The sequence below is a fragment of the Kwoniella shivajii genome, chromosome 6, assembly GCF_035658355.1.
Source record: "Kwoniella shivajii chromosome 6, complete sequence".
NCBI classification, from domain to species: domain Eukaryota; kingdom Fungi; phylum Basidiomycota; class Tremellomycetes; order Tremellales; family Cryptococcaceae; genus Kwoniella; species Kwoniella shivajii.
This window is the reverse complement of record NC_085913.1, coordinates 1,282,992-1,305,472: the sequence shown is the minus strand read 5'-3', so window position 1 is coordinate 1,305,472 and position 22,481 is coordinate 1,282,992. Positions and strand designations below refer to the sequence as shown.

Genomic DNA, 22,481 nt, shown 5'->3' with positions numbered 1-22,481 from the left:
GCTATTTCACACAACAGAATGGCATAGACGTTTGCGAACTCGCACTTACCTCATCGATTATGCCTTTCTCAAAGTGAATAAGTCTCGCTTTTGCAACCCTTTATGCTTATGCAGAAATCTAAGAGTTCTGCCATCCAGCTCCACGATACCCCATATTATGTCTACCACTAGAGCCTGGCAGAAACGGCAAATTCGAAGAGAGGATCACGTAAGGTGTGGATCGATATAACGAAGGACGAACGAATGGCATACTTCTAGGCGATCATGGCAATTGCACAACGTGCTATACGTTTCTCTCCTTTCTATTGACAGCCATTGTACAGAAGACTTACACAGATCATAATACCAGAAATTAACCGGTCATACTGTGATTCGTATATATTCATTCAAGTTCCATTGATATTTCGTACATACAGTAGACAATCAGATATGGGAAACCAATCACAATCAAGCAGGTGCGTAAGCAGCTAAGAACCGCAACATCAATATCAGTATTGGTCCAATTCTGTTCATCACATTCTAAGGTCAAGAAGCAGAGTTGCAGTGAAAACTCACGTAAATCTTCCTCCTCCGAATGATTTTGTCTCTCTGCAGCCCGGATTCTCTCGCCTTCTATCCTTTTCCAGATAGCATGGCCTGCGCCTTCGCCAATCCATATCTTCAGCTCTATGTACTGACCCGTTCCTGGATCAGGCAAAGATGAAGATGAAGGAATGAAAGTTAGAAGTAAGTGATTGGCAGAAAATGTGGGTAGATTGTACGTCGCTGATCTCATCGAGATCTATCAGGTTCCATTAGCTTTTTCCTGCCTTTCAGTAGAAATTCATACATCAATTCAAGGATGGAATGACGGATGCTGGGCGAGGGGTTTGGGGGACTTACATAAGGTATCTCAAGCGAACTCAAAGAAGGAGGAGCATCATAATCTGGTGGATTCGAAGGTACGTTAGCTGCTGAAGCTGAAGTACCCGGTGTATCTAATGTGTCAGCTACAAAGAGGACCTGATAAAAATGTTCCTAGTCAGTATCATACATCGCCGACAGGCTGTTCAAGCGAGTCATGATTTCACTTACTCGTTTATCGGTCACCCATATGTTACCTTTGGCGTTTTCTGTTCTCTTAGGACCTTGAATGGTTGCAGGAACTTTCAATTCTACTTCAGCTGTGTGACCTGGTGTGAGGAAATTTTCCCCTGTTTAAATCTGATCAGCATTGAGCCTTCCATTTGGGTGTGAAGTAAACGTAAGTTGGCCGTAAAAATGGCCAGACGGTAATGAGACAACTTACCATGTTGAAGAGCAGGTCTACGCTCTTGATCTACTTGTACTGAATTTACTGACATCCGAGCGAGTTGTGGAGATAAGAAGTATACAGTCGAGATGTGTTTATGCGAATAACAGAGATGTTGTTACCAGCTTGCAATTTTACTTGTTGAATGTCTTTGCCATATGTGCTGTTCGATGCTGCAAACACGTCATTTTACGGTGGCAAAACACGCCTTATGTAATCTCACTTTTGCTGGTGATAACCACGTGTTGCCTTTTTCAAGCGCGTCTTCGTTACGTCTGACAGATAATTTCGAGCAGTCAGTCAGAACATGAATCAACGCGTTCACAATCCATTACTGTTTGGTATCTCTGCGTTGAATCTCTACAGGCTCGACCTCGACACTATCAAGTACGCTCTCAAAATGCCTGTGGGATCAAACCTTCCTCATAAGAGTGTCATCCTTCGTTATCCACCAAGTAGGTCTTTTGAAGGATTAGAAGAACCAGAAGAGAGTTATCAATTATTGGAATTACCTCCAGAGATACTAAAAGCTGTTGAAGCCAAGTTGAAAGGTAAAGAGAGAGAAGATGAGATAGCCTTTCCGTGAGTCATACTTCCTCTTCTGGAACTCATTGCTACGAGTCAGATGAATTACCCTAGCTGATCTCGATAATTTCGATAGTCTCACGATTAAAGGCAAACCATCCGATGACGCTGTACTTTGTACACCTGATTCAACATTCCTGTTACGAACAGTTGGCATCTCTAACTCACTTTTGATATGTAGAACACCTTCAGCCGATGCACAAACTACAACTCCACCCTCAGCGACATTACAAGTTCGAGATACATGTCATGAGATCTTAGAATGTGTACCCGTCGCCCCTAATTTGGAGAGAATACGAACGATCCTAAAAGATTCAGCGTGGCAGGGATTGAACAGTTCTACCTTAGGTAAGAGGAAAAGGGATAGTAAGAAAATAAAAAAATGGACAAGAGATCAATTAAATAGTGTAATCCAAGGTAGTGAAGAAGAATTAGCAATTGGGTTGAAAGAAAGGAATGTCATTGAAATTGACGGTAAAATGTTGTTACTTCCACCTGTCGAATTGAAAGAGTTACTCTCAATCACACTCTCTTTGTTGGTGATACATAACGTTCATCCTTCAACACCACATATAGCTCCTTCAGCACCTATTATATCGTCCCTGGATGAAGATCACGAAGTCCCTTCACCAATCTCAAACGAAATTTTGAAGCTTTTTGGAGAAGTTGTAGAGGAGGATGACGAAATGAGATGGAAAGCAGATATCAAGAGGATCGTGAGAGAAGTTGGAAATGGGTTGTTGATAGGTGCACAGGCGAAGAAATTGGATGCCTTTGAAGAAGAATGGAAGAACGAGGTCGGAGAAGGATACGTAGATCATATCGATCTAAAGCTCTTAGAGGTAGGTTGATCACACACTACTGCGACATTCTAAATACGGCTAATAATCTGTCAAACGCTCATAGGGAGAATACCTACTATCACCTCCTGCTATAACATCATTATCGTTCATTTCACCCTCACCTCTCATATCCCATTTCCCAATATCTCAATTACCTTTACAACCTGCAACAAGATTCGCGGATCTGTTTTTGACCAGACCAAAATGGAAACCTGAAGAGATCATTCCATTCTTGAAAGGATTGACTAGAGATGGTGATATCAAATCAAGGGATAAATTGGTACAGAAGTTCGTCAGGGTCGTCAAGGAAAAGGAAGGCGTTTGGTGGTATCCTCGACGGACCAACTAGGGCCAGCTATGCTGTAACAGGTATTTTGACATGTACTATATTGAGCCTTGAATCTGATCGGTCAGAATCCATTGAGACTGGACTTGCAGGGATGAGGTAAGAAGCTCAACACACAGTATAAATCTGTGAATGGGCTGTTCTTCGTCTTATTTTTGCACTTTTTCCTGCCACTTGGAAACCTCACTGGAGGGGAATATAGATACATTCAGCTTTCGAACATACCCTCTTACAACGCGTTCGAATATCCAGTGTCTTCATTCTGAGATCAATGTTCAAGATCGGGATCCTTCCTACAGTTTAGCAACTCGCCCCCGTTGACCTTTCTCCTCTTCTTCCTGTACAGCTCTAGCTCTCAAATCTTTCCTTAATATCTTTCCACTTGGGGATTTAGGAATGATATCCACCAAAATCACTCCGCCTCGAAGTCGCTTATGATTAGCTACTTTTTCGGCAACCCATTCCTGAACCTTTCGAGAGAATTCCTCCTTCGCCTGAGCGGAGGGTAAAGCTGCTAGACCTCCTTTTGGGACTACATACGCTCTGCTCATAACGTCATATCAGCACAAATAACAAATTCAGTGTGCGGTGAGAATATGGAGGGTACAGGAGGCGAGAGATCAAAGGCAGCAGCGGATAGGTCGCGAATGATGGATATTGGAGGAGGGGTGAGGATCAGAGGAGGGAGACGATGGGGAAGGGGAGAAGATAAGGAGAAGGTAGGGGGAAGGAGGAGAGGGAGGGGAGTAGGTTGTGGGCAGGGTGAGAATGGAGTGGCGCGGCGGGACGAGGGAGAGCAGGATTATTTGATGGAACCAGGAAGAAGAGAAGTATCGAAAGGGGGAAGGGGACGGTGGACGAGGCAGCAGAAAGAGAAGGGGAGAAGGGGGAAAAGGGGAGAAGGTGGGCGAAAGCGGGAGAAGAGGGCTAAGGATACACGCCCACTCACCTAGGTAATTCGGTTGCTTGATCCTTTGAATAAATCCCAATGACTCCTGAATCCGTTACTTCAGGATGAGTAAGTAATAAAGCTTCCAGTTCGGCAGGTGGGACTTGGAATCCTTTATATTTGATCAATTCCTTGACTCTGTCTACAATGCTGCAGACCACATTTCACGTATAAGCGTCATGTATACAAACAGAATGTATGTGACATATCGTTACTCACGAGAAATAACCTTCATTGTCTATGGTTGCAACATCCCCAGTCTTGAACCAACCGCCTTTAGCGAAAACACCATCTGTTGCAGATGGATTTTTCCAATATCCTTTCATAACACTTGGACCCCTTAACCATAATTCGCCTCTTTCACCTTTTTCAACATCTTTTCCTGTATCTTGATCCACTAATCTGGCTTGATACGTGGGGATTACCCTACCAATTTTTCCATCTCTTCCTGGCGCTTCAGCCAGGTTCATCACGTGAGATACAGGTGTAGTTTCAGTCAATCCATATCCTTGGGTAAGTTTGATATGAGAAAACTTGGATTCGAAGACTTTGATCAGATCCGAGGATAGTGGTGCTGCTCCAGACATGAATCCTCGAATGGACGATATATCATATTTTGCTACGTTGGCTGAGTGTATCAGTGCGATTAACATGGGTGGTACCACTAATGCCCAAGTGACTTTGAACTGCACAAAGAATCAGTAAGCTCCATATCCTCGATACAGAGATAACATACTTTCTCCACGGCCTTGAGAAACGCAATCTCATCAAATCGAGGGAGGATCACCACTGTGCCGTTAACAGTGAGAGGGTGATGTAGTGTCCTGTATCATATTTGGACGTCAGCTGCTTCTGTAAGGGATGGGACCAATTTTCATGTACATGTTCAGCAGGATGACACTTACACTGTCAAACCCTACAAAATGGTGGTCCGAAAAGTACGATCAGCTTCGAAAGTCTACGCCAGCATTCACTTCAGGAACTAACGTAGATATGACTGAAAGGAAGCATAGCCAAAATAACATCTTTGTATTTGATAGGTTCATAAGAACAATTTAGGGCTTGTACCTATTCACAGATTTAGTATCGGTCCTGTATCTTGCGTTAGAAAAAGGTCAACTCACTTGACTTGTCATGTTATGATGACTCGTCTCTACACCTTTACCTTTCCCAGTGGTTCCACTTGAATAACACAAATAAGCAGTTCTTTCTTCCATACCATCTTGGAACCTTTTTGGAGTTCCTGCCTTCTCCCAAACTTCTTCAGAACACAAGAATCTGCTCATCCATTCGGCCTCATTGCCTCCTTTTTGGATCAAAGCCTCTTTCTCGCTTTTCGTGCACAAGAGGAATATCCGATTGTCAGGTATAGTGTATTTGGGATCGAGTTCGATAGCTTTCAGGAAAGTGGGCAGTAAAGCAGGTTGGACGAAAGCGAATGAGGCTGTCGAATCTCTCATTTGGTGAAGAAGTTCATCAGGGGTACTGCATTAAGCGTGAGCAAAAGTGATCTTCTGATTAACTCTCCCTCGATTCTGACTTTTTCTCACTCAGACACTTCTGGGAAAAGTCAACTCACTAAGCATAATTAGCAGGACTGACAACAGCGCCCAAAGCCTGACAACCGAAATTTGCGTTTACCCATTCTAAACTGTTCATACCGAATATACAACCCACTTGTTCTCTTTCAATTCCCTTCATCTTTAAACCCGTAGCTAATTGTTTCGCTTGTTCCTCAACCTGACCCCTAGTAACGAATCTTCCCGTCAAACCATCTATAAAACTTGGTTTCTCAAGATTCGGATCTGGATAATATAAGAATCTCGAACGATGTTTTGATTTGTACTTCTTAAATGGGAATAGGTAATGAAAGACTGATACTCTGGGAAGATAGGGTGCCGGTATTTCAGATGTGTACAGTTGATCTGGACGAGGTTGAGACGAAGTGATCGATGTCATGTCGAATGGAGTGTCGTTATGATTGGGGTAGAACGTATATCCGTTAGGTAATGGGATTATCGTAGATGTCGATTGATATCTTTTTGATAGTATCAAGAAAGGTGTTATAGGTATGATTCGAGAATAGCGAGTTGATGATCTCGATATAGCTTGTAATAATAACATGACGATAGGAAAGGAGAAGGAAGGACGAGGTCGACCGGGTAGTTGTTAGTGGGGTATATTATACGTAGGTTTAGTTGATTTCTCCGTTTCTCTCTCTCTCTCTCGCTGTTCGATGTTTGCAAATGCCGGGTATTCCGGGATTCTCGCAGAATGTAAATAAAGAATCTAAAAAGATGGAAATGTGGTCTAAAGATGGTCCAAAATGACGGAATGTAGAACGATAAAATCAGCTGATTTCTTCTTCTTTTTTCGGAAAATCTCCTGTTTATTGAGCTTAGTTTCGGTTAACTCGGATATGGTGGACGTGACCGCGACCGCCATCGATAATGACACGATGACGAAAACAAACGGAGAGAGAGTCCGTTGTCATCTCACATCTATATGCATTGGTTATCTACTCCTAAAAATCAAATTCATCTCTCGCCAATTTGGCTGACCAGCCCTCTTCATCGGTTTCAACCACCCATCCTCTCAATTTACTTGGTCCCGTGGTTATCTCGGTGACTTTTCCTGTGTGTTTTCCGTCGTTCTTCTGTTTGTCCACTTCCGCACCGAGCCATTTTAGTTTCTCCAATACATCCTCACGCAGCTTCGAACCCTTCTCGCCTATACCGCCTGAGAACACTAATCCGTCAATCTTCTCTATTGCCGTTGTGGAAATAAGCTTGAATAAGTATGATGAAATGTAATTCAACAGTCTGTCCATATATACATTGTAGGCTAAGACAGCTTTTTCGTGTTCCTCCTTACTGCAGTTTGAAGGAGAAAGTCGAGAGATGATAGTACCGAAATTTGTAGTTCCTGCCAAAGCGGAAAGACCAGATTTTCTGAAAACGAACAGTCAGCAGTCTGGCTTATAGAGATCCCCATTCAATAAAAACCCGTAGTAGGAGCAGAGATGATTGAGAGTGAAGGGAGAAGGAGAACGATATGCATAAAGTCTATATCAGGGGTAGAGCAAACAGGAGAAAAGTAGAGGGAGAGGGAAGGAAGAGAGATGGGGAAAGGGAGAAGGAGTTTGGGGCCGCGGGGTAGGGGGGGGGGGAAGGCTGGTGAAAGGGGAGGACGAAAAGGAGTGAATGAGCTCTGTACAGAAAGACTCACTTATTTAGCAGTATTTCCGCTTTGGAAACGGTGTAATCCTTAAAGTCTACTCCCTCTGCGGGATTTGCAGTTAGATGGAAGATCGCTGTTGGATCGATAGTGCCTGATCTGGTACCGCCAATTAGCCCTTCGAGAGGCGTGAGACCCATGGCTAGAGGGGATCCAGGGAATATATCAGCTCTTTTCGTTCTCCGATTCATGAGTGAAGCTAGTGCTCACTAGTATCAATCGACTGTCCTCCTTTGATACAGCATGCTGAAGCACCACTTCCCAAGTGTGCCACGACAATATTAACGTCTTCTACTTTCTTTCCTAATTTCTCAGCCATAGATTGAACGATTGAAGCGTATGATAGACCGTGGAATCCGTACTGTCCGAGAGGGTCAGCTCAAGTTCGTACAGCGAGTCGTACGTCGATTCGCAGCTGAGATGCTTACTTTTCTCAAAGGCATAGCAAGTTCCCTGTCCGGAGGAGGAAGAGCGTATGTGTATACTTCTTCTGGGAGAGAAGCCTGTATAAATGATCAGCTTCGCCGTGACCCGTTTTCCACATTTCGAAGCTTGGGAATTGACATCGAAAGAGAAAGGGGCCAGCCACCTACGTGGAATAGGGTGTCAAATACCATCAACGAAGTATGATGAGGTAAAGCATCCAAACACGATCGTACTGCAACAACAGCATGGTGATTCTAGATGAGCAAGACGTCTATGAGCTAAGGTATACCTGGCAATCCGTTACTTGACGACGAGAAGCTTACGTGGAGAGGAGCGAATTCAGACAACTTATCCATTTCCTCGAGTGCTTCTTCGTGTTCCTTCGTCACCGTTATTCCTTTGGTATGAATACCGCCGTGCACGCTACGTAACGTAAATCATTCTTATTAGATCATAAGATTCTGTCGACAACAAGATAAGGAAGAAGAACGTACATTCTGTGGGTGACATATTTGATATCTTCCTTTTGAAGATTACCAGAAGAAGTCAGATGGTCAAGTAAGAAAGGAATCAGGGATTCATCTTCAACCACAATTGAGATATCAGTCTTCATTCGGTATCTTCTGTTTGAAAAGGCATAAGGGAAGCTCACAGTCGACATCATCACCATTCTTTCCTTCTTCTGTTAGATTATCACCTTTACCTTCTTCCCATGTAATCTTGATCTTTACTTTGTCATCTTTTGATCCAATATTAACTACTTCCAAAGCGGATTGGAATTCCAATGGATCTGATTTCGATTTTGGTATACGGAACAATTTTCCCTTGATGGAAGAGGAACCGCAATTGATGGCCAGGAGATATGACATTTCTGACTCTGGTCTGTGTGCTTATTGCTTAATTTGTTTGCTGCTGGATTGAGATGAGCAGACAGAGATACCACAGCTACTTCTGCGTATATATACATATATTTGCTTCATATATATGAATCATTATCATCGGATTCTGTCGCATACAATTATCTATCGTGGGAATGCGGAGGTCTCATTCCAGGTTGAAAGTGATGACGTCGTTGACAAAAGCTAGCGGACTACTCCGACCACGTGGATTCCCCAAAGAGGGGGTAGTGGATAAAGTGAAATATACCGGTTAGGTTGATATATGAATGATTACCGGGTCGATGAGTTTTCACGTCCACATGAAATGTACCCATATTAAAGTTACTGACATCAACGTGACTGTTTCTTCACCTTAATCTTGTTTCATTCACACTTGCACATCGTCAGCTATAATCTGATTAACACGAGGCAGATCGTACATTACTACAGTGAACACTGATATCGACCCTCATCGACACACTTCAAATCTCTCGTCATGTTGAATAGAGCACTTCGAACTCGAGCTAGACTGCCTTTAACCTCTTCACCGGCATTTAGGGCAATATCAACCAGCCCGATCCGATTCAGCAAAGAAGAGATCACCAGACCAGCTATAGATACCCCTTTATCGTTATGGAACTTCACAGAGGAGGAGAACATGCTCAGAGAGACTGTTCGTAGATTTGCAGAAGACGTCATTGGTCCTAAAGTGTCCAAAATGGACGAAGAGGAGTTGATGGATCCGGAAGTCATTCAAGGTTTATTCGACAATGGTGTAAGCTAGATTGTTGTATCTGATCTCGAACACAGCTGATATATCGCCGATGATCAACATAGTTGATGGGAATTGAGACAAGTGCAGATATGGGTGGATCTGAATGCAGTTTCACAGGAGCAATCATCGCAGTAGAAGAGTTAGCTAGAGTAGATGCATCAGTAGCAGTGCTATGTGACGTACACAATACTCTTGTCAACACAGTGTTACGATTGTACGGCTCAAAGGAGATTCAAGAGAAGTGGTTACCTGATCTTGCTACCAAGAAGGTAAGCTCCAGTTTCTCCGTGTATTAAAACGACAGCTGATCACTTGAATAGGTTGGGTCATTCTGTCTTTCCGAGCCAGCGTCAGGTTCAGACGCTTTCGCCTTGCAGACTACCGCCAAACTCGATAGCAGCGGAGATTACTATATTCTTAACGGAAGTAAGATGTAAGACTTGATCTGCCGTTATCTCGTCGCCACTTGACTGATCGTAGTATCATAGGTGGATCTCAAATTCTGCTGAAGCCGAGACCTTCCTTGTGAGTTACTTTATCTTTCCAGCAAATGAATTTCGATCTGATCCACCTGCTTAGGTCTTCGCCAATGTTGACCCCTCGAAGGGGTACAAAGGTATCACGTGTTTCATCATGAGTAAGGATATGGGTGTCGAAATCGCTAAGAAGGAGAAGAAGGTGAGCTACATGGTGCGGGCCATCGAACAATGATTGACAGTAAATCAACACAGCTCGGTATCAAGGCGTCTTCTACTTGTCTTCTCAACTTTGATGATGTAAAGATTCCAAAAGAGAATATCGTAGGTGAGATCGGTAAGGGATACAAGGTATGTCATAGTTTCGATGCATTTACCGACGTAAAATCAAATTAACGCATTTTCCATAGATCGCTATTGAGATTCTCAACGAAGGCCGAATTGGAATCGCGGCCCAAATGATTGGTTTAGCCCAAGGCGCTTTTGACAAATCTCTCACTTACGCTTATCAACGAAAACAATTCGGTAAACCTGTCGGTGAATTCCAGGGAATGGGTTTCCAGTTTGCGGATGTTGCTACTGAGATCGAGGCCGCTAGATTGTTGACTTACAATGCTGCTAGATTGAAGGCAAGTGACAACTCACAGATCTGATGATTTTGATTGCTGACAGCTTCCTGCGAACAGGAAGAAGGCAGAACATTCACTAAAGAAGCTGCTATGGCCAAGTGAGTGGCTTGACTTGATAAGTGATTGAACATAAGCTCATCAAGTTAATTTAGGTATTACGCTTCTGTTGTGGCTCAGAAAGCAACTGGTAACGCCATCGAGTGGGCAGGTGGTCAAGGTGAGCTTAACATGTGGTTTTCTTAGTGGTATGGCTAATATAGTGGTATGCAGGTTTCGTGAGAGAAGTCGGTCTTGAGAAGTACTGGCGAGACTCAAAGGTCAGTTCCCAATACCCATTCGGTTAGTCGTCATTGTTGACAACTTATTCACTCTTTAGATTGGAGCCATTTACGAGGGTACAAGCAATATTCAACTTGAGACTATTGCTAAGTTCTTGCGTAAGTCCATACGGTTCAGCCGGCATCAATCCACTAGAACGTCAGCTGATGTTGGGTAATGTAGGTAAACAATACCAGACTTAACATGTCGAATATTGTGTCTTTCCACTCGAATAGACTTTCACAGACTGTCACTCCAATCTTGTATATTTGAAACGTATCATGCATGAATTATATAAGCACACGCGGCATGATTCTAGACTTGGGTCTGACATTACTCGTTCAGGATTTATTCATTGATACCCAAAGAGTCGTGGGCAACTCGTCACACCTAAGATCTGATCCGGATGTTTCGACTTGTTACAAGCCCTGTTTCTTAGCATTTTTTGACCCCTCTCTTATAAGGTTACAAAGGGGAGTTAGTGGGATCTAATACTATGAGTACAGTAGTTGTGTTACTGCAACATGTAGATCTGAAAGGATGATGTTAGGCAGAATACCGAGGAGGAACGCTGTAAATAGCATAGGTAGCATTATCATAAATTCTCGTCAAGTGATATCGTTAGTGAATGACAGATATTGTGAGTATGCACCGAAGGATAGTCGATTGAATAGGAAAATAGTGTAACATGCAGTCTCTACTAGGTGGATGACATTATTACAACAATTATTAACATGCGAGCACCTGGTATGACTCTGCACAAGATGCCTCTATTTGTATGGGCCAACGAACACTGTGACATTCTATTTAGTACGTGGCTTACACACCGCTTGTGATATGAAAAAAGACCGACTGAAAAGCAGCTCTGACCTTTGATTACACTGTGAAAGACCGAGAACAGTTGAGCGTTATCATATCAATAAACTGAATGTTGTGCTAGCGATGGCAATATGGTAATATTCACAACTACTGAAGCTATATTTCCCCCAAAGCGCAGTTCTACATCCTCACCATTCGAAGTGTATGGGAATTGTACCTTACCCTTGTTCCTATTCGGTGTACCTTTGTTAGAAAGTCCATTTCTAACAGCAAACTGGTGAGACAATTCAACACTTGCATGTACCTGTTAGTCACCAGCGTTCTTGCTTACCTCTTCATTTGGGGCCTGATTGATCTGCAATTGCACATGTTTCCCTCTCGTCACTCCCGTGCCTTGTCTTAATTGGCATCGAAGAGGATCCTGTGAATGTTCCATCATCTGCAATAAGTCATCTATTGAAATGGCCATACACCAAATCTTGTTCCTGTATGCAAAGTAACGGCACTTGATTCGTCATACTTCCCTTTCTTCTTGGCTTACGACCTTCAGCACGGTGAAAGCGCGACCAGACCTCTCGGTTCATTTCTTGCGTGTTCCGTTTTCTTTGGAGAACATAAGATCAAGATATGGAAATAACCTTTCACCCTACTTCGGTTATTTCTGTAACGATAAGCATTTATGAATGAACGATCTTCGCAATATTTGTATTGTAATGAAATTATAAACTTACTGACCGGGTTTGCCGAAGCGACGTGCAAATGAATAGCAATCAACACTATCAGTAAATTAGTCATCCTTCATTACTCGAAATGTCATCGCTCGCATACGTAGAGCGGCTTCTGTCACGATCGGCAGATAGACATTCCTCATCTAGAAAGTCGTTGAACGAGAAGTATAGTTTCGATCACTCCCTCTGCTCGATTCCATGGCAATCGTGAATCTCCCAAGGTAAAGCAGATTCGTCGGCGCGTCTTGATCCACTAAGCGTCGCAAGAAAAAGGTTTTATGTATTGCCTATTTAGACTTCAAGATTCAAGAACGGGGAAAGAACCATGATCATGATTACATTGCGTAAGACATTTACCGAATATTCCGTCCTTCCGTTTGAAAAACATGAACCGTACAAAATGGAGATACTCTTTACAGCATCTCGCTTACAAAGATTGTTATCATCCTATTTGAATGCTACGCATCTACTTGTATGTGAATCGGGATTCACGCTCGGTTGCACATTTACCAAGATCTTTTTTCCTTTTGTGAGACAGGTAGATCGACGTGTCCGTAATCAAAAATTCATGGGGCTTTTCGCTTCTATATACTCAATCTGAATCCCAAACAAAGTTTCTCCGATCGGTAAAAACGGTAAAACGCCTTTCCGGAAATTCTTGGTATTCGATTAATGCGTCCTGACAGATGGAACGGTAAGGCTATATCAACGCATTTCAGTGTTTGGGCGTTATAGGAATTAGTTCCACTCGTCTGACTTTCTGGATTCTGAACCTTGATTGCCTCTCTGTACCATTGACTGAGTGCAGCTTTTCGAAGATCATCGTCGCCGATGCCTCTCCACGTCGCCCTCTCCCTCTCCCACTCTTGTTCGACTTTACTTTCATCTAAACAGCAATAATCGAATCCAGACTCCGCAAAGAATATAACAACAAAGCACCCCGCAAGTATCGGGATTTTTACATCGTAAATGGGGGAAATAGGGGGAAAACATTTTTAATCTGAATTAGGATTTAGAGACCGAACTTTACAGGATTATCTTTTTCTAGCTTTATTAGTATGATTTTCTCCTCATTCTTTCCGTATTTCACTCTATAACCGAGTATATGACTATTTTCCTGTTATCCAATCAATGCCATAAGTTTTGGAACCATTTGATTTTTCTGGGTAATATGGGGCATGAAAGCACGAAAACCGTCAAAGGGAAAAGAAGAATGGAGATCGATAGATTAACTTTTTTGGAGAATACTCCGGAACAAAATGCAGCAAACTTTAAATACTTATTACCCAAATTCAGCATCTTTCCCTTTTTGGAGATAACCCAACCATTGAGGAGGAAAAACCTCTTTTACCGGGTCTTCCTTCCCCCTTCCTTCTCTTTTGTCAGTAATCTCGCAAACTTGGAGAAAAAAAGGTACCATTCCGTTCTTTACCTACGCAAGACGTTACTCATCCCGTACCGATTACCATCATTCAAACTCCCCCCGGTTCTTCTTCGATCGCAAAATACCAAAAGAGAAACCACATTCACCCCATCTCTTCAAAATGAATCAAAGTATTTCATCTTCCTTTCCAAGAATTGAATTGAAGATCAATTTATACATATAAGATCGGTTTAGAGAATCCATTCTACCTTCCCAACACCAAATCACACACCTCGTGCTCCGATCTATCGGTCAATTCGAAACTTCAACTCATTCTACGTACCCTCAAACGCCGAGGACAATGGGTGATCTACAATGAATAAATACGAGTAAACAGAAGACATCTCCCCTCCTTGATCCTTCATCTTTCAATAACGAACATCACTCTTCCACTCAACACATCTCAGCTCATCACCTTTGCCTCTTGTAGCGCTTTTTGCTTACTCATGAACCGCGCTAGTCTTGAACTTAAATATCAATTCCAGAATCCACCCCAAATTAGGTTAGTCTAACTTTGCCGGCCGCTTTTCAGTCCTCTTTCCCTTCCGGATGCTTTTTTAGGTAAATATCAAAGCTCTAAAATCATCATCTGCTCCATTCATTCTTATCCAGCTGCACTGCAAACCTCGAATAATTGCATAACGCTTTCCACTGCATCGTCTCTACCCATCACAAGCACATCCCATAACTACACAACTATATCGATTGGCAACTGAAAGAGAAGTAACGAAATGTATCGTCACGTCAGTATCATGGATGCCGTGAACCAAATTGAACCAGAGGCCAACCTTGATCGTCCGCAGTAAGTCTCTTTTTTATGTTCGTTCCTATTACCTCTTTTTAGATTGGTTTCGCTTTTCCTAGGCACTCAGACATTTGCCCACATGTTGTTACCTTTCCTTTGTTTTGGCCTCTTGGCTTGCTTTCGGTGACAAATGTCTACTTCGTAAAGCAGACACATCACCAAATATCTTTGCATACGGCCGTTCACATTTGTGGGATCCTGCCGAACTCACACTTTTTTTCATTAGAAAACGGCTTTCAACCTCATCATCTTCTTCCAGTATTCGTAATCAACATCAGCCGTTATATAATACATTAGCCGAATACACCTTGAATTCACCACGAACTTTTCCTATCGACCCTTCTCTCTCATCACGTAACGTATCTTCAAGTTCAAGAAGACCTTCATCGCCTCTCAAAGCGATTGAAGAGCTACGACCCTCAGATCAACCTGGTCCCTTCAAGGGATATACCTTTCCCTACAGTCAGAACAACTCACCCTCGAAGGAAAACATCAATATGACCGCGATGGCTCCGTCCATGTCACCCACATCATCCTCGACCGGTTACCCTTCGGCGGGATCCAGTACAGGTATGATATCAACAGCTGCTCATCGGTTATCTGTGTCGGGAAGACCAAGACGTCCTTCACCTTTACTACATGAAATCCAACCGCCAAGTAGACGATTATCAGCTCATCAAATGTTATTGTTGACACCGTTCGGAGGACCTTTACCTGCTGGAGCGTTGACTGGCGCAGGTGGCATGGGGATGTCGAGGGGTTCCTCAAGTATGGGAAGCTCGCTTCCTACAGCTCCTCCTAGATTAGGTAGCACATTGGGTCAGCCATCTGGTTTCTCAAGAAAAGATAGTGGAAGTAGTACAATGACAGCAACACCAAATACAGCGCCCTCAATGGGCAGGGAAGCTCCGCCGGCCAACCGTTTCCCTCCAAGAGTGCGACATTCTCTAGCAAATCCGGTTGCCAACCCCTCCCCTCTTGCTTCAGCACCTATGACAACGATCTTTTCTGAAAATTCATCGGATGGCACTTCTTCTAAAGGTCACTCAGGCCATGAAGCGGAGCCCAATACAACCTTTATCTCTCGTGATGAGATAGGGAAGGCGTTGAAGGAAGAGCGTGAGGAACCGGCATCGCCACCCAGAACGCGAGCACGGTTACTCTCCGCCACGGTCGCTATGACCCGTTCCAACTCGTTACCTGTGTTGACATTGAGGGAATTGCACGCTTTGAAGGAAAAGGACGGAGAACTAGGTATACAAAGAGGAGGTGATTGGGCTTGGGTATCAAGGGAAGATTCAAGCGAACCCGAAGAGTGAGTCGCTCGCTCAGTCTCTGCTTTACACCACATACTGACTCAATGCTTAGCGCGGAGATGGATACACCTGGTTTAGAAACCGGGGCTAGTACCAACGCATCCAATTCCACTACATCTCTAACGACGCCATTAGAACAACCTGCATCATCTCCATCGTCATCTCTTTACCGAAACCCATTCACCGCCTTTCAAGATCCATTCGCACCTAGACTGGCTGGATCAATATCCATTCCTACCCCTATCTATGCTCCCGAAGCAACCGCAGCGGATTACCATTATTCTCCAACGGGGACTGGAGCTGAGTTGAGAAGAATGTCAGAGAATCCACCTGTCTCATCACTTGCTACGCCGCCTTCGGCAAATCGGGGGGGACGTCGATCAGTTACGGATGGTAGTCGTAGACCCTCTGCACCGACCACGTTACGTCAATCTTTCGGAGGACTTACACCTAAAGTGATGCAACGTCGAACACCTCCACAGCTTAGTCAACCAATATTTCAACCCACTTATCAACCCCTCGCGCCTGAAGAAACCAGTCCCCACGGAACTCCTATGGCAGAAGCTCCACCTACACGTCCTCGTATACTTCGATATAAGAGTTCTCCCGGGCGATTTACGGGTCTGGGCTTGAACATCGTTGTCAGATCGACCAACTCAGGCAACGCAAGGGGATCAGGATCGGATATATCACCAGGTGGTCCTGGATCAGCAGGAGCGGAAAGTAGAGGTTCGATAGGTGATCAATCAACTCGTGCTCCTTCAAGATCATCACTTGGTATGGGTCATTGGGCGGAAGTTGATTTCATCGATTCTCTAGCTGCTACTGCAGATATAGCTCTAGCATCTGAGAACGCGGCGGTCGCATCTGCATCAGAAGTAGCGTCTACTTCCGCCGTATCTGCATTAGGAATGTCAAGAACGTCAAGCTCGATCAGTCCTACCGCTGTCACGCGGAATTTACCTACTATCCGACAAAGCGAATCGTCAGGATCACTTTCAGCTATATCTCCGAACAAACGTTCTACCTTATCAGCTGTATCTGCTCCAGCCACCAAAACAGAGTACAAGATTGAACATGTCGCTTCAAGATCTCATCTTGTTGGATTTTCAATGGATTCAGAACCGATATTTAAAGGTAGATCGAGATTTGAATCTGTTGATTCAGCTTTCCCTTTAATGCCGGGTGGTAACGGTGAAAGATTATCAGTACCTCTTAAAGGTGCAGGTGAAAGTTTTGCTCATCGAAATCCAAGTTTAGATGTACCAACAATTGAATTATCACAAGGGTTCCCAAGAAGAGGTAGTTTAGGTATGGGAACTTTTGCTAGATTGAGGAAATTATCTGGACAATCACCAAATTCACAAGAACAACGATCAAATAAAGTTGATGAATTGGGTACCAAAATACAGCCTCCGTCCAACGTCATCTCAAGCAGTCATTGGTCAGAAAGAAGAGGTAGTTGGGCGGAAGGTTGGTCAAATGGTGATAATTAGTCAAGTAGTAAACGAAAACGGACTTGGTTTCTTTTTGGGCTCTATCGTGTTTATCAAAAGTCAAAGGATTTTTACCAATGTTGTTATTTTATGCATGTTTGTGTGGTGCCTTTTGTGATGACCACGTACCTCTCTCTGCTCTGCCGTTTCTTCGATCACATGAAGTCGATTTGTAGCAATAGATCCCCTCAAAGTCCATCATAGTGCCTGCTTTGTAACTGAATACTAATTTATCCCGCATCGATGCAAAGCCGATTCAGTAGAAGCGAACGCAAGATCGCCTTGCATGCTTGTGCGATTCAATCGCGATCAGTAGGCTGTGTTCTCAGTAGAGATACATACACATGCATGCTACAATATATCATCAAGCAGTTAACTTCTGTCTTCTCTCAGCTAACCATCTCCTACTTCTCGCTACATCTTGTTCTGTGGGAACGATTGATCTTCTACCACCTTTACCATCGTTTTCATCTTGTTCACCCAACCACTGTTGTAACCATTTCCTTACTATTTCTTCATCTCTCACCAGTCCTATATTTCCATTTTCACCAAATCCTTTGACCCATCTTCTTGGTCCTTCAGCTTCGCAAATATGTAATAGGGCTAAACACATTGTTGACCAAGTCGGTTTTACATCAAGTGATTTCATCCAACCTAACGTCAGAGCAATTTCCGAATGTCTATTATAATAACCTAACAAAGCGATGTATGATTTGAATGTATTAGAGGTCGGGATTATATGAGTGAATCTTGCATTCACAGAAGGTAACCGGATTTCTCTATCTTCAACTTTACTGTTATTAGATTCACCATCCTGATCAGTATCAATATCGGGTGAAGGAGAATGACCAAAGAAAGAAGCGATTGAACCGAAAGAAACACCTTGATGATATGCGATTTCCAAGGGAGATTTGATTTCTCTCAAGTGTGGCCAATTACCTAAGACTACTTGACGAAATATACGTCTTGCCTTTTTCCATGGTATTTCAAGACCACCTTTATCTTTTCTGAATCTGAAAGCAAATTCAGGATCATTTATCAATATACTAGTTGGACTTTTACCCCAAAATCCTTCATCGGAATTTATCATGTCTGATCGCTCGTTCTCGTTTGAATACCCTATCTCATCACAATCTTCGTCTTCCATCTCGCTCAACTCAGCTTCCTGTCGATGTCGTCGGCGGAATCGGAATTCATCAGCGAAGGCTCTTAATCTTCTCTTGAAGAGCTCATTCTCTTCCGAACGAGATAAAGATATTTCATCTTCCAAATCATTGTCACTGTATCTTGCAATATCCAATAAAAGGTTCAACGATATATCATCCAAGTATACACCATATCGAGGTAATGCAGCTGACCAGAGTCGGAATGCTATTGAAGCTTTCCCATCCCGTCGACAGAGATTAAGTAGGATATTGATATTTTGAGCGTCAAGTTGGATAGATCCTGCCATAGTATCCTCATTACCTGATTCATCCATGATCATACGTTTCTTCGCCCATGTGTCTACCAGAGTTACGGCTGCTTCAAGGTTACTAGCTGAGTAACAGGCTTCCATAGCTACAGCTAAAGTGATTCGATCTATAAAAAGTCCTTTTGATGGAAAAGTCGCATTTTTTTCATGGTTGATCAGATCTCTCCAAATATCCCATGCTTTCAGAGGTTCTCCTCGTTTGATTAATCCATGCATTATAGGAGTTAACGTATGGCCAACGACCGCTTCTCCAGGTAAAGTCTCGGCCATCTCAAGTAACGCATCACCTGTTACTTTCTTCTCTCTGGTAGATCGATGTATCAAGATTGACCAGGCATAACGGAGCAACGAATTGACGTCGTATTTTGCAGCTTTGAATCTTGTTCCTCTCATATCATTCCTGAATTTTTCATGACCTAGGGTTCCTTCTTGTATATCTGGGTACAGGAAAGGTTCCAGTGTTGGCAGTAAATCGTCGATAGATTGGTCATACTTGGCAATGACCATCTCACTGATCAATCTAGATATCTCCTTGGCTCTAAGTGACTGACCAGATCCAAAATGGTTAATCATATTCCCAGCAAATTCGGATAAATCTTCCTCTACATTTAAAATTTGCTCCGGCTGCCTTTTATCAATTGCAATTTGTTTGCGTTTCCTGTATCTCTTCGCATCTCTTTCATTACCTTCATCCATGGCAGATATAGTGCATTGATGCCATTGTGAAGGCGTAAGATCTATTCCATGAGACCAAGTATGTCTAACGAGCATTTTTCTTAATTCGGGTGTCAGATATCGGCGTGTGATCAACAACTTCAAGAAGGAAGAGGATATACGAGGTTGGCAATACTGGTCGGAGGAAGAAGGTAAAGAAGATAAAACTTCCATTAAATGTGATATCATTTGAGTGACTTGCATCCTGATCGGTAAAGGTAATACTAGACCTTGATTATATGAAGCTGTCGAGTTTGCCTTTGACCCGCTAAAATACCTCAAAGAATGTATGATTCTTTGATACCATCTTTGTAACTCTCCCACTTCACATTGTCCTCCTCGTTCTACTTCCACATCTACCCGTTGTAAGAATGACTGGACTACGGGCGGAAGTAATGCGAGCATTTGGTGGTTCCCCATTTGAGATGAAAGCCTTTCTAAGAGTTCTACACATTTGTACATGGGATTGTCGAAGTCTTCAATATAAGCGATTACTGATGGTGTAAGGGTGATGATGGTAGAAGGCGATGAAGGGTGTCGTAGGAGGGGAACGAGGTGTGCAAAGGGGATTGGTGAGGTGAGATCATATTGATCGAGGAGAGTTTGTAGAGGTACAGAGCAATCTTCGAGTTGGAGGTTGAAAGTTGTTTCAACGGGATGAGGACTTTGCTCAGCGTTGGACAATTGGGAACCTTCCAATCGGTTGGCAGCACTTGTCAGACATTTCCGTTGCGAATCGGAGGGTCGAGTATTCCCTACAGCTTGACCAAGCGATACTGGTATCAACCCGGTAGCTCGGCAGACTAGAGGAGTTTTTGGAAGTCGAGGAAAGATCACCCTCTTCAACCTTCATATCGGGAGGTCAGCGCCACACAATGCAAGACACTAGTAGCCTCATTTACCTCAGTATTTCGTTGCGCCTCATAGTCTGAGTCCTCTCATCTCCCGGCACATAATTCGAATAATGATAACATAGCCAGTAATAATGAGATTTTATGGATCATTGTTTAAACCTAGTCCAGTGAAAGGTAAAGAAATCGGCAAAAACAACATAAAAAAAACTAAAGAAAGCGGAGATCGCCGACAGAGATATGTAAGAACATGAACAATGATTTGTTGTTGATGTGATGTGTTGTGACTTATCCAATATCATGATGATACAGTCGACATAAAAGGATATCAAGCTATTCGAATTGGCATTAAAACGGAAAGAGGCAGCCTGCCTAAGTGTTAAAATATGCTTCAATCATCCGAAGACGCTCATCGTCTGCTCGAACAAGGGCAAAGCCTTTTTGGTGAAGGTTGGAATCATGTCAATAGTTTCGACGAAATTGATGAAGATGAGTACGAGGACGAAGAAGAGGCGAGTATACATTTGTTTCCTACTGTCATTCCCCTCAATCCGACATTAAGAAAGAAAGGATATGAGCTGATAGAAAGGGTGAACGCTAGGAAATATACGTAACGATGGATCTCGGACCTACCATCGATTCAAGAGCTTTACAAACTGAAACTCAATATCAGCTGGTTGTACGTATAAGTTGGACTCGTATCAAACGCTAGCTCAAGGTCTCACTGCTGATTATGGTAATGGCCGTGCGTAGGGTTTAGACTCACCATTACCTTTCTTAAAGGTTGGTAATCAGATATTTCAAGGTCAAGTAACACCTTTAATAGGTGATGAAGTGATTTTAGGTTTGATAAGGAGTGAGTAAATGATTTGAATTCTCTTTACCTCACTACGTATTATTCTCTCATCGCCACTTGGGAGTAATATCCTTCCGAGTATGAAAAATGGTGTCTGATGTAACAGTGTTCATCTGTAGATTCGGATAATCCACATGAGCCTTCTCATCCACCATTGTATTCAACAAATCATCGAATAACATTTCAAGCCATCACTCTGAAACCCCAATTCCAATCTCAATCAGCTCTTACTGATCCCCCTCCTCTCCCTCCTACTTCGTTTTCAGATCCAGACGCCTTCCCATCATCTGCTATAACAGGAGATCGTCAGGTAAGGAGATCATCAATCGATGAAAACGCTATTGCAGGACCATCGTCATCAAGTCACCCATCAGCTTCCATTGGGCATGAAAACACTTCCTCAATCACTGGAATAGATAAAACAGATGGAATAGGTATGGACATCGAGATAGGCAGTAGTAGTAGTAGTAGTAGAATTCCTCAACGGCGACAGAAAGGTACTTATAAACCTAGAATGAGTATAAACAATCAAGAAGAACTGGAAAATTTCGATTTGAAATCCATGAAAACCTCACAAAAAGGTGAGTACCCTACCATTTAGACCAAACTTGATGGTTTCCTAAGCTTGTGAAAGCTGGATGAACCATCTTGTGACTTGACCCTGATATGAGGCTTTCGACATTTGTTCAGGCGCTGACGCAGATCTTTCTCCCCAAACAGTCGAATTAGGTCCGGAAGTCCTCTCTTCGCTTGGCCTGGAACCTTCCCCACATGGTGAAAGGTTATCTCTAAGTAAATCAGTGATGGCTCAAGTCATATCTGGATATCCTTCTGTAGGACAAGGTAGTAGAGGTGGAAGAGGTAAGAAAGGTAAATCATGGGGGATAGGTAGAGGTGGAAGATTCGAATTGATGGATAATAGGGAACAAAGTGCAGATAATGAGAAAACGGCAGAAGGTACCGCAGAAGGTACCGCAAATCAAGAACAACAAGAAGACCAGATGGAAGTGGACCAAAACAATATCATACCAGAAACGAGATTAGGCAGTGCTCAAGCACCAACGTCTGTTACTACGCCTGCTCCAGCAAAAGACATTGATCAAATGCAAGAGTCTGTTACGGCACAGCGACAACAAGCTCGGCCACTTGATCAAGTTCAAGAGATGGAGGAAGATCCACCTTGGCAATCTGTTTAGGACCTGAATTGCCCCCAGAATGGTCCCTGAAATGACTTGTCATGGATGAGT

The 22,481-nt window shown here is 43.1% G+C and overlaps 8 protein-coding genes across 8 annotated transcripts; 4 read left to right on the top strand and 4 right to left on the bottom strand.

The window, feature by feature from the left end:
* Window positions 1-447: 447 nt before the first annotated feature.
* On the bottom strand, window positions 448-1,343 carry IL334_004950 (uncharacterized protein; the record flags this gene model as incomplete). Its single annotated transcript, XM_062936665.1, has 5 exons — window positions 448-467; window positions 556-781; window positions 883-1,002; window positions 1,075-1,193; window positions 1,289-1,343. 5 exons carry the CDS (start codon window positions 1,341-1,343, stop codon window positions 448-450), a joined length of 540 nt encoding a protein of 179 aa, XP_062792716.1.
* A 348-nt stretch (window positions 1,344-1,691) lies between these two features.
* IL334_004949 (uncharacterized protein) lies at window positions 1,692-3,067 on the top strand (the record flags this gene model as incomplete). The annotated part of the gene is made up of 3 exons (XM_062936664.1): window positions 1,692-1,873; window positions 1,953-2,718; window positions 2,783-3,067. 3 exons carry the CDS (start codon window positions 1,692-1,694, stop codon window positions 3,065-3,067), a joined length of 1,233 nt encoding a protein of 410 aa, XP_062792715.1.
* A 290-nt stretch (window positions 3,068-3,357) lies between these two features.
* Window positions 3,358-5,972, bottom strand: IL334_004948 (uncharacterized protein; the record flags this gene model as incomplete). The annotated part of the gene is made up of 8 exons (XM_062936663.1): window positions 3,358-3,607; window positions 4,014-4,163; window positions 4,233-4,699; window positions 4,750-4,837; window positions 4,919-4,929; window positions 5,001-5,081; window positions 5,138-5,498; window positions 5,593-5,972. 8 exons carry the CDS (start codon window positions 5,970-5,972, stop codon window positions 3,358-3,360), a joined length of 1,788 nt encoding a protein of 595 aa, XP_062792714.1.
* Window positions 5,973-6,537: 565 nt separating this feature from the next.
* Window positions 6,538-8,545, bottom strand: IL334_004947 (acetate kinase; the record flags this gene model as incomplete). Its single annotated transcript, XM_062936662.1, has 8 exons — window positions 6,538-6,964; window positions 7,242-7,392; window positions 7,461-7,611; window positions 7,679-7,753; window positions 7,844-7,930; window positions 8,000-8,099; window positions 8,171-8,258; window positions 8,329-8,545. 8 exons carry the CDS (start codon window positions 8,543-8,545, stop codon window positions 6,538-6,540), a joined length of 1,296 nt encoding a protein of 431 aa, XP_062792713.1.
* Window positions 8,546-9,050: 505 nt separating this feature from the next.
* IL334_004946 (uncharacterized protein) lies at window positions 9,051-10,955 on the top strand (the record flags this gene model as incomplete). The annotated part of the gene is made up of 12 exons (XM_062936661.1): window positions 9,051-9,329; window positions 9,392-9,598; window positions 9,650-9,762; window positions 9,818-9,854; window positions 9,909-10,007; window positions 10,061-10,156; window positions 10,216-10,434; window positions 10,492-10,532; window positions 10,587-10,651; window positions 10,705-10,751; window positions 10,811-10,871; window positions 10,936-10,955. The coding sequence occupies 12 exons, from the start codon at window positions 9,051-9,053 to the stop codon at window positions 10,953-10,955; spliced, it is 1,284 nt and encodes a 427-aa protein (XP_062792712.1).
* A 3,498-nt stretch (window positions 10,956-14,453) lies between these two features.
* IL334_004945 (uncharacterized protein) lies at window positions 14,454-17,339 on the top strand (the record flags this gene model as incomplete). The annotated part of the gene is made up of 3 exons (XM_062936660.1): window positions 14,454-14,524; window positions 14,754-15,842; window positions 15,896-17,339. The coding sequence occupies 3 exons, from the start codon at window positions 14,454-14,456 to the stop codon at window positions 17,337-17,339; spliced, it is 2,604 nt and encodes an 867-aa protein (XP_062792711.1).
* A 364-nt stretch (window positions 17,340-17,703) lies between these two features.
* Window positions 17,704-20,452, bottom strand: IL334_004944 (uncharacterized protein; the record flags this gene model as incomplete). The annotated part of the gene is made up of 2 exons (XM_062936659.1): window positions 17,704-20,374; window positions 20,430-20,452. 2 exons carry the CDS (start codon window positions 20,450-20,452, stop codon window positions 17,704-17,706), a joined length of 2,694 nt encoding a protein of 897 aa, XP_062792710.1.
* Window positions 20,453-20,764: 312 nt separating this feature from the next.
* On the top strand, window positions 20,765-22,430 carry IL334_004943 (uncharacterized protein; the record flags this gene model as incomplete). The annotated part of the gene is made up of 5 exons (XM_062936658.1): window positions 20,765-20,890; window positions 20,980-21,057; window positions 21,132-21,234; window positions 21,354-21,815; window positions 21,955-22,430. 5 exons carry the CDS (start codon window positions 20,765-20,767, stop codon window positions 22,428-22,430), a joined length of 1,245 nt encoding a protein of 414 aa, XP_062792709.1.
* Between the last annotated feature and the right edge of the window lie 51 nt (window positions 22,431-22,481).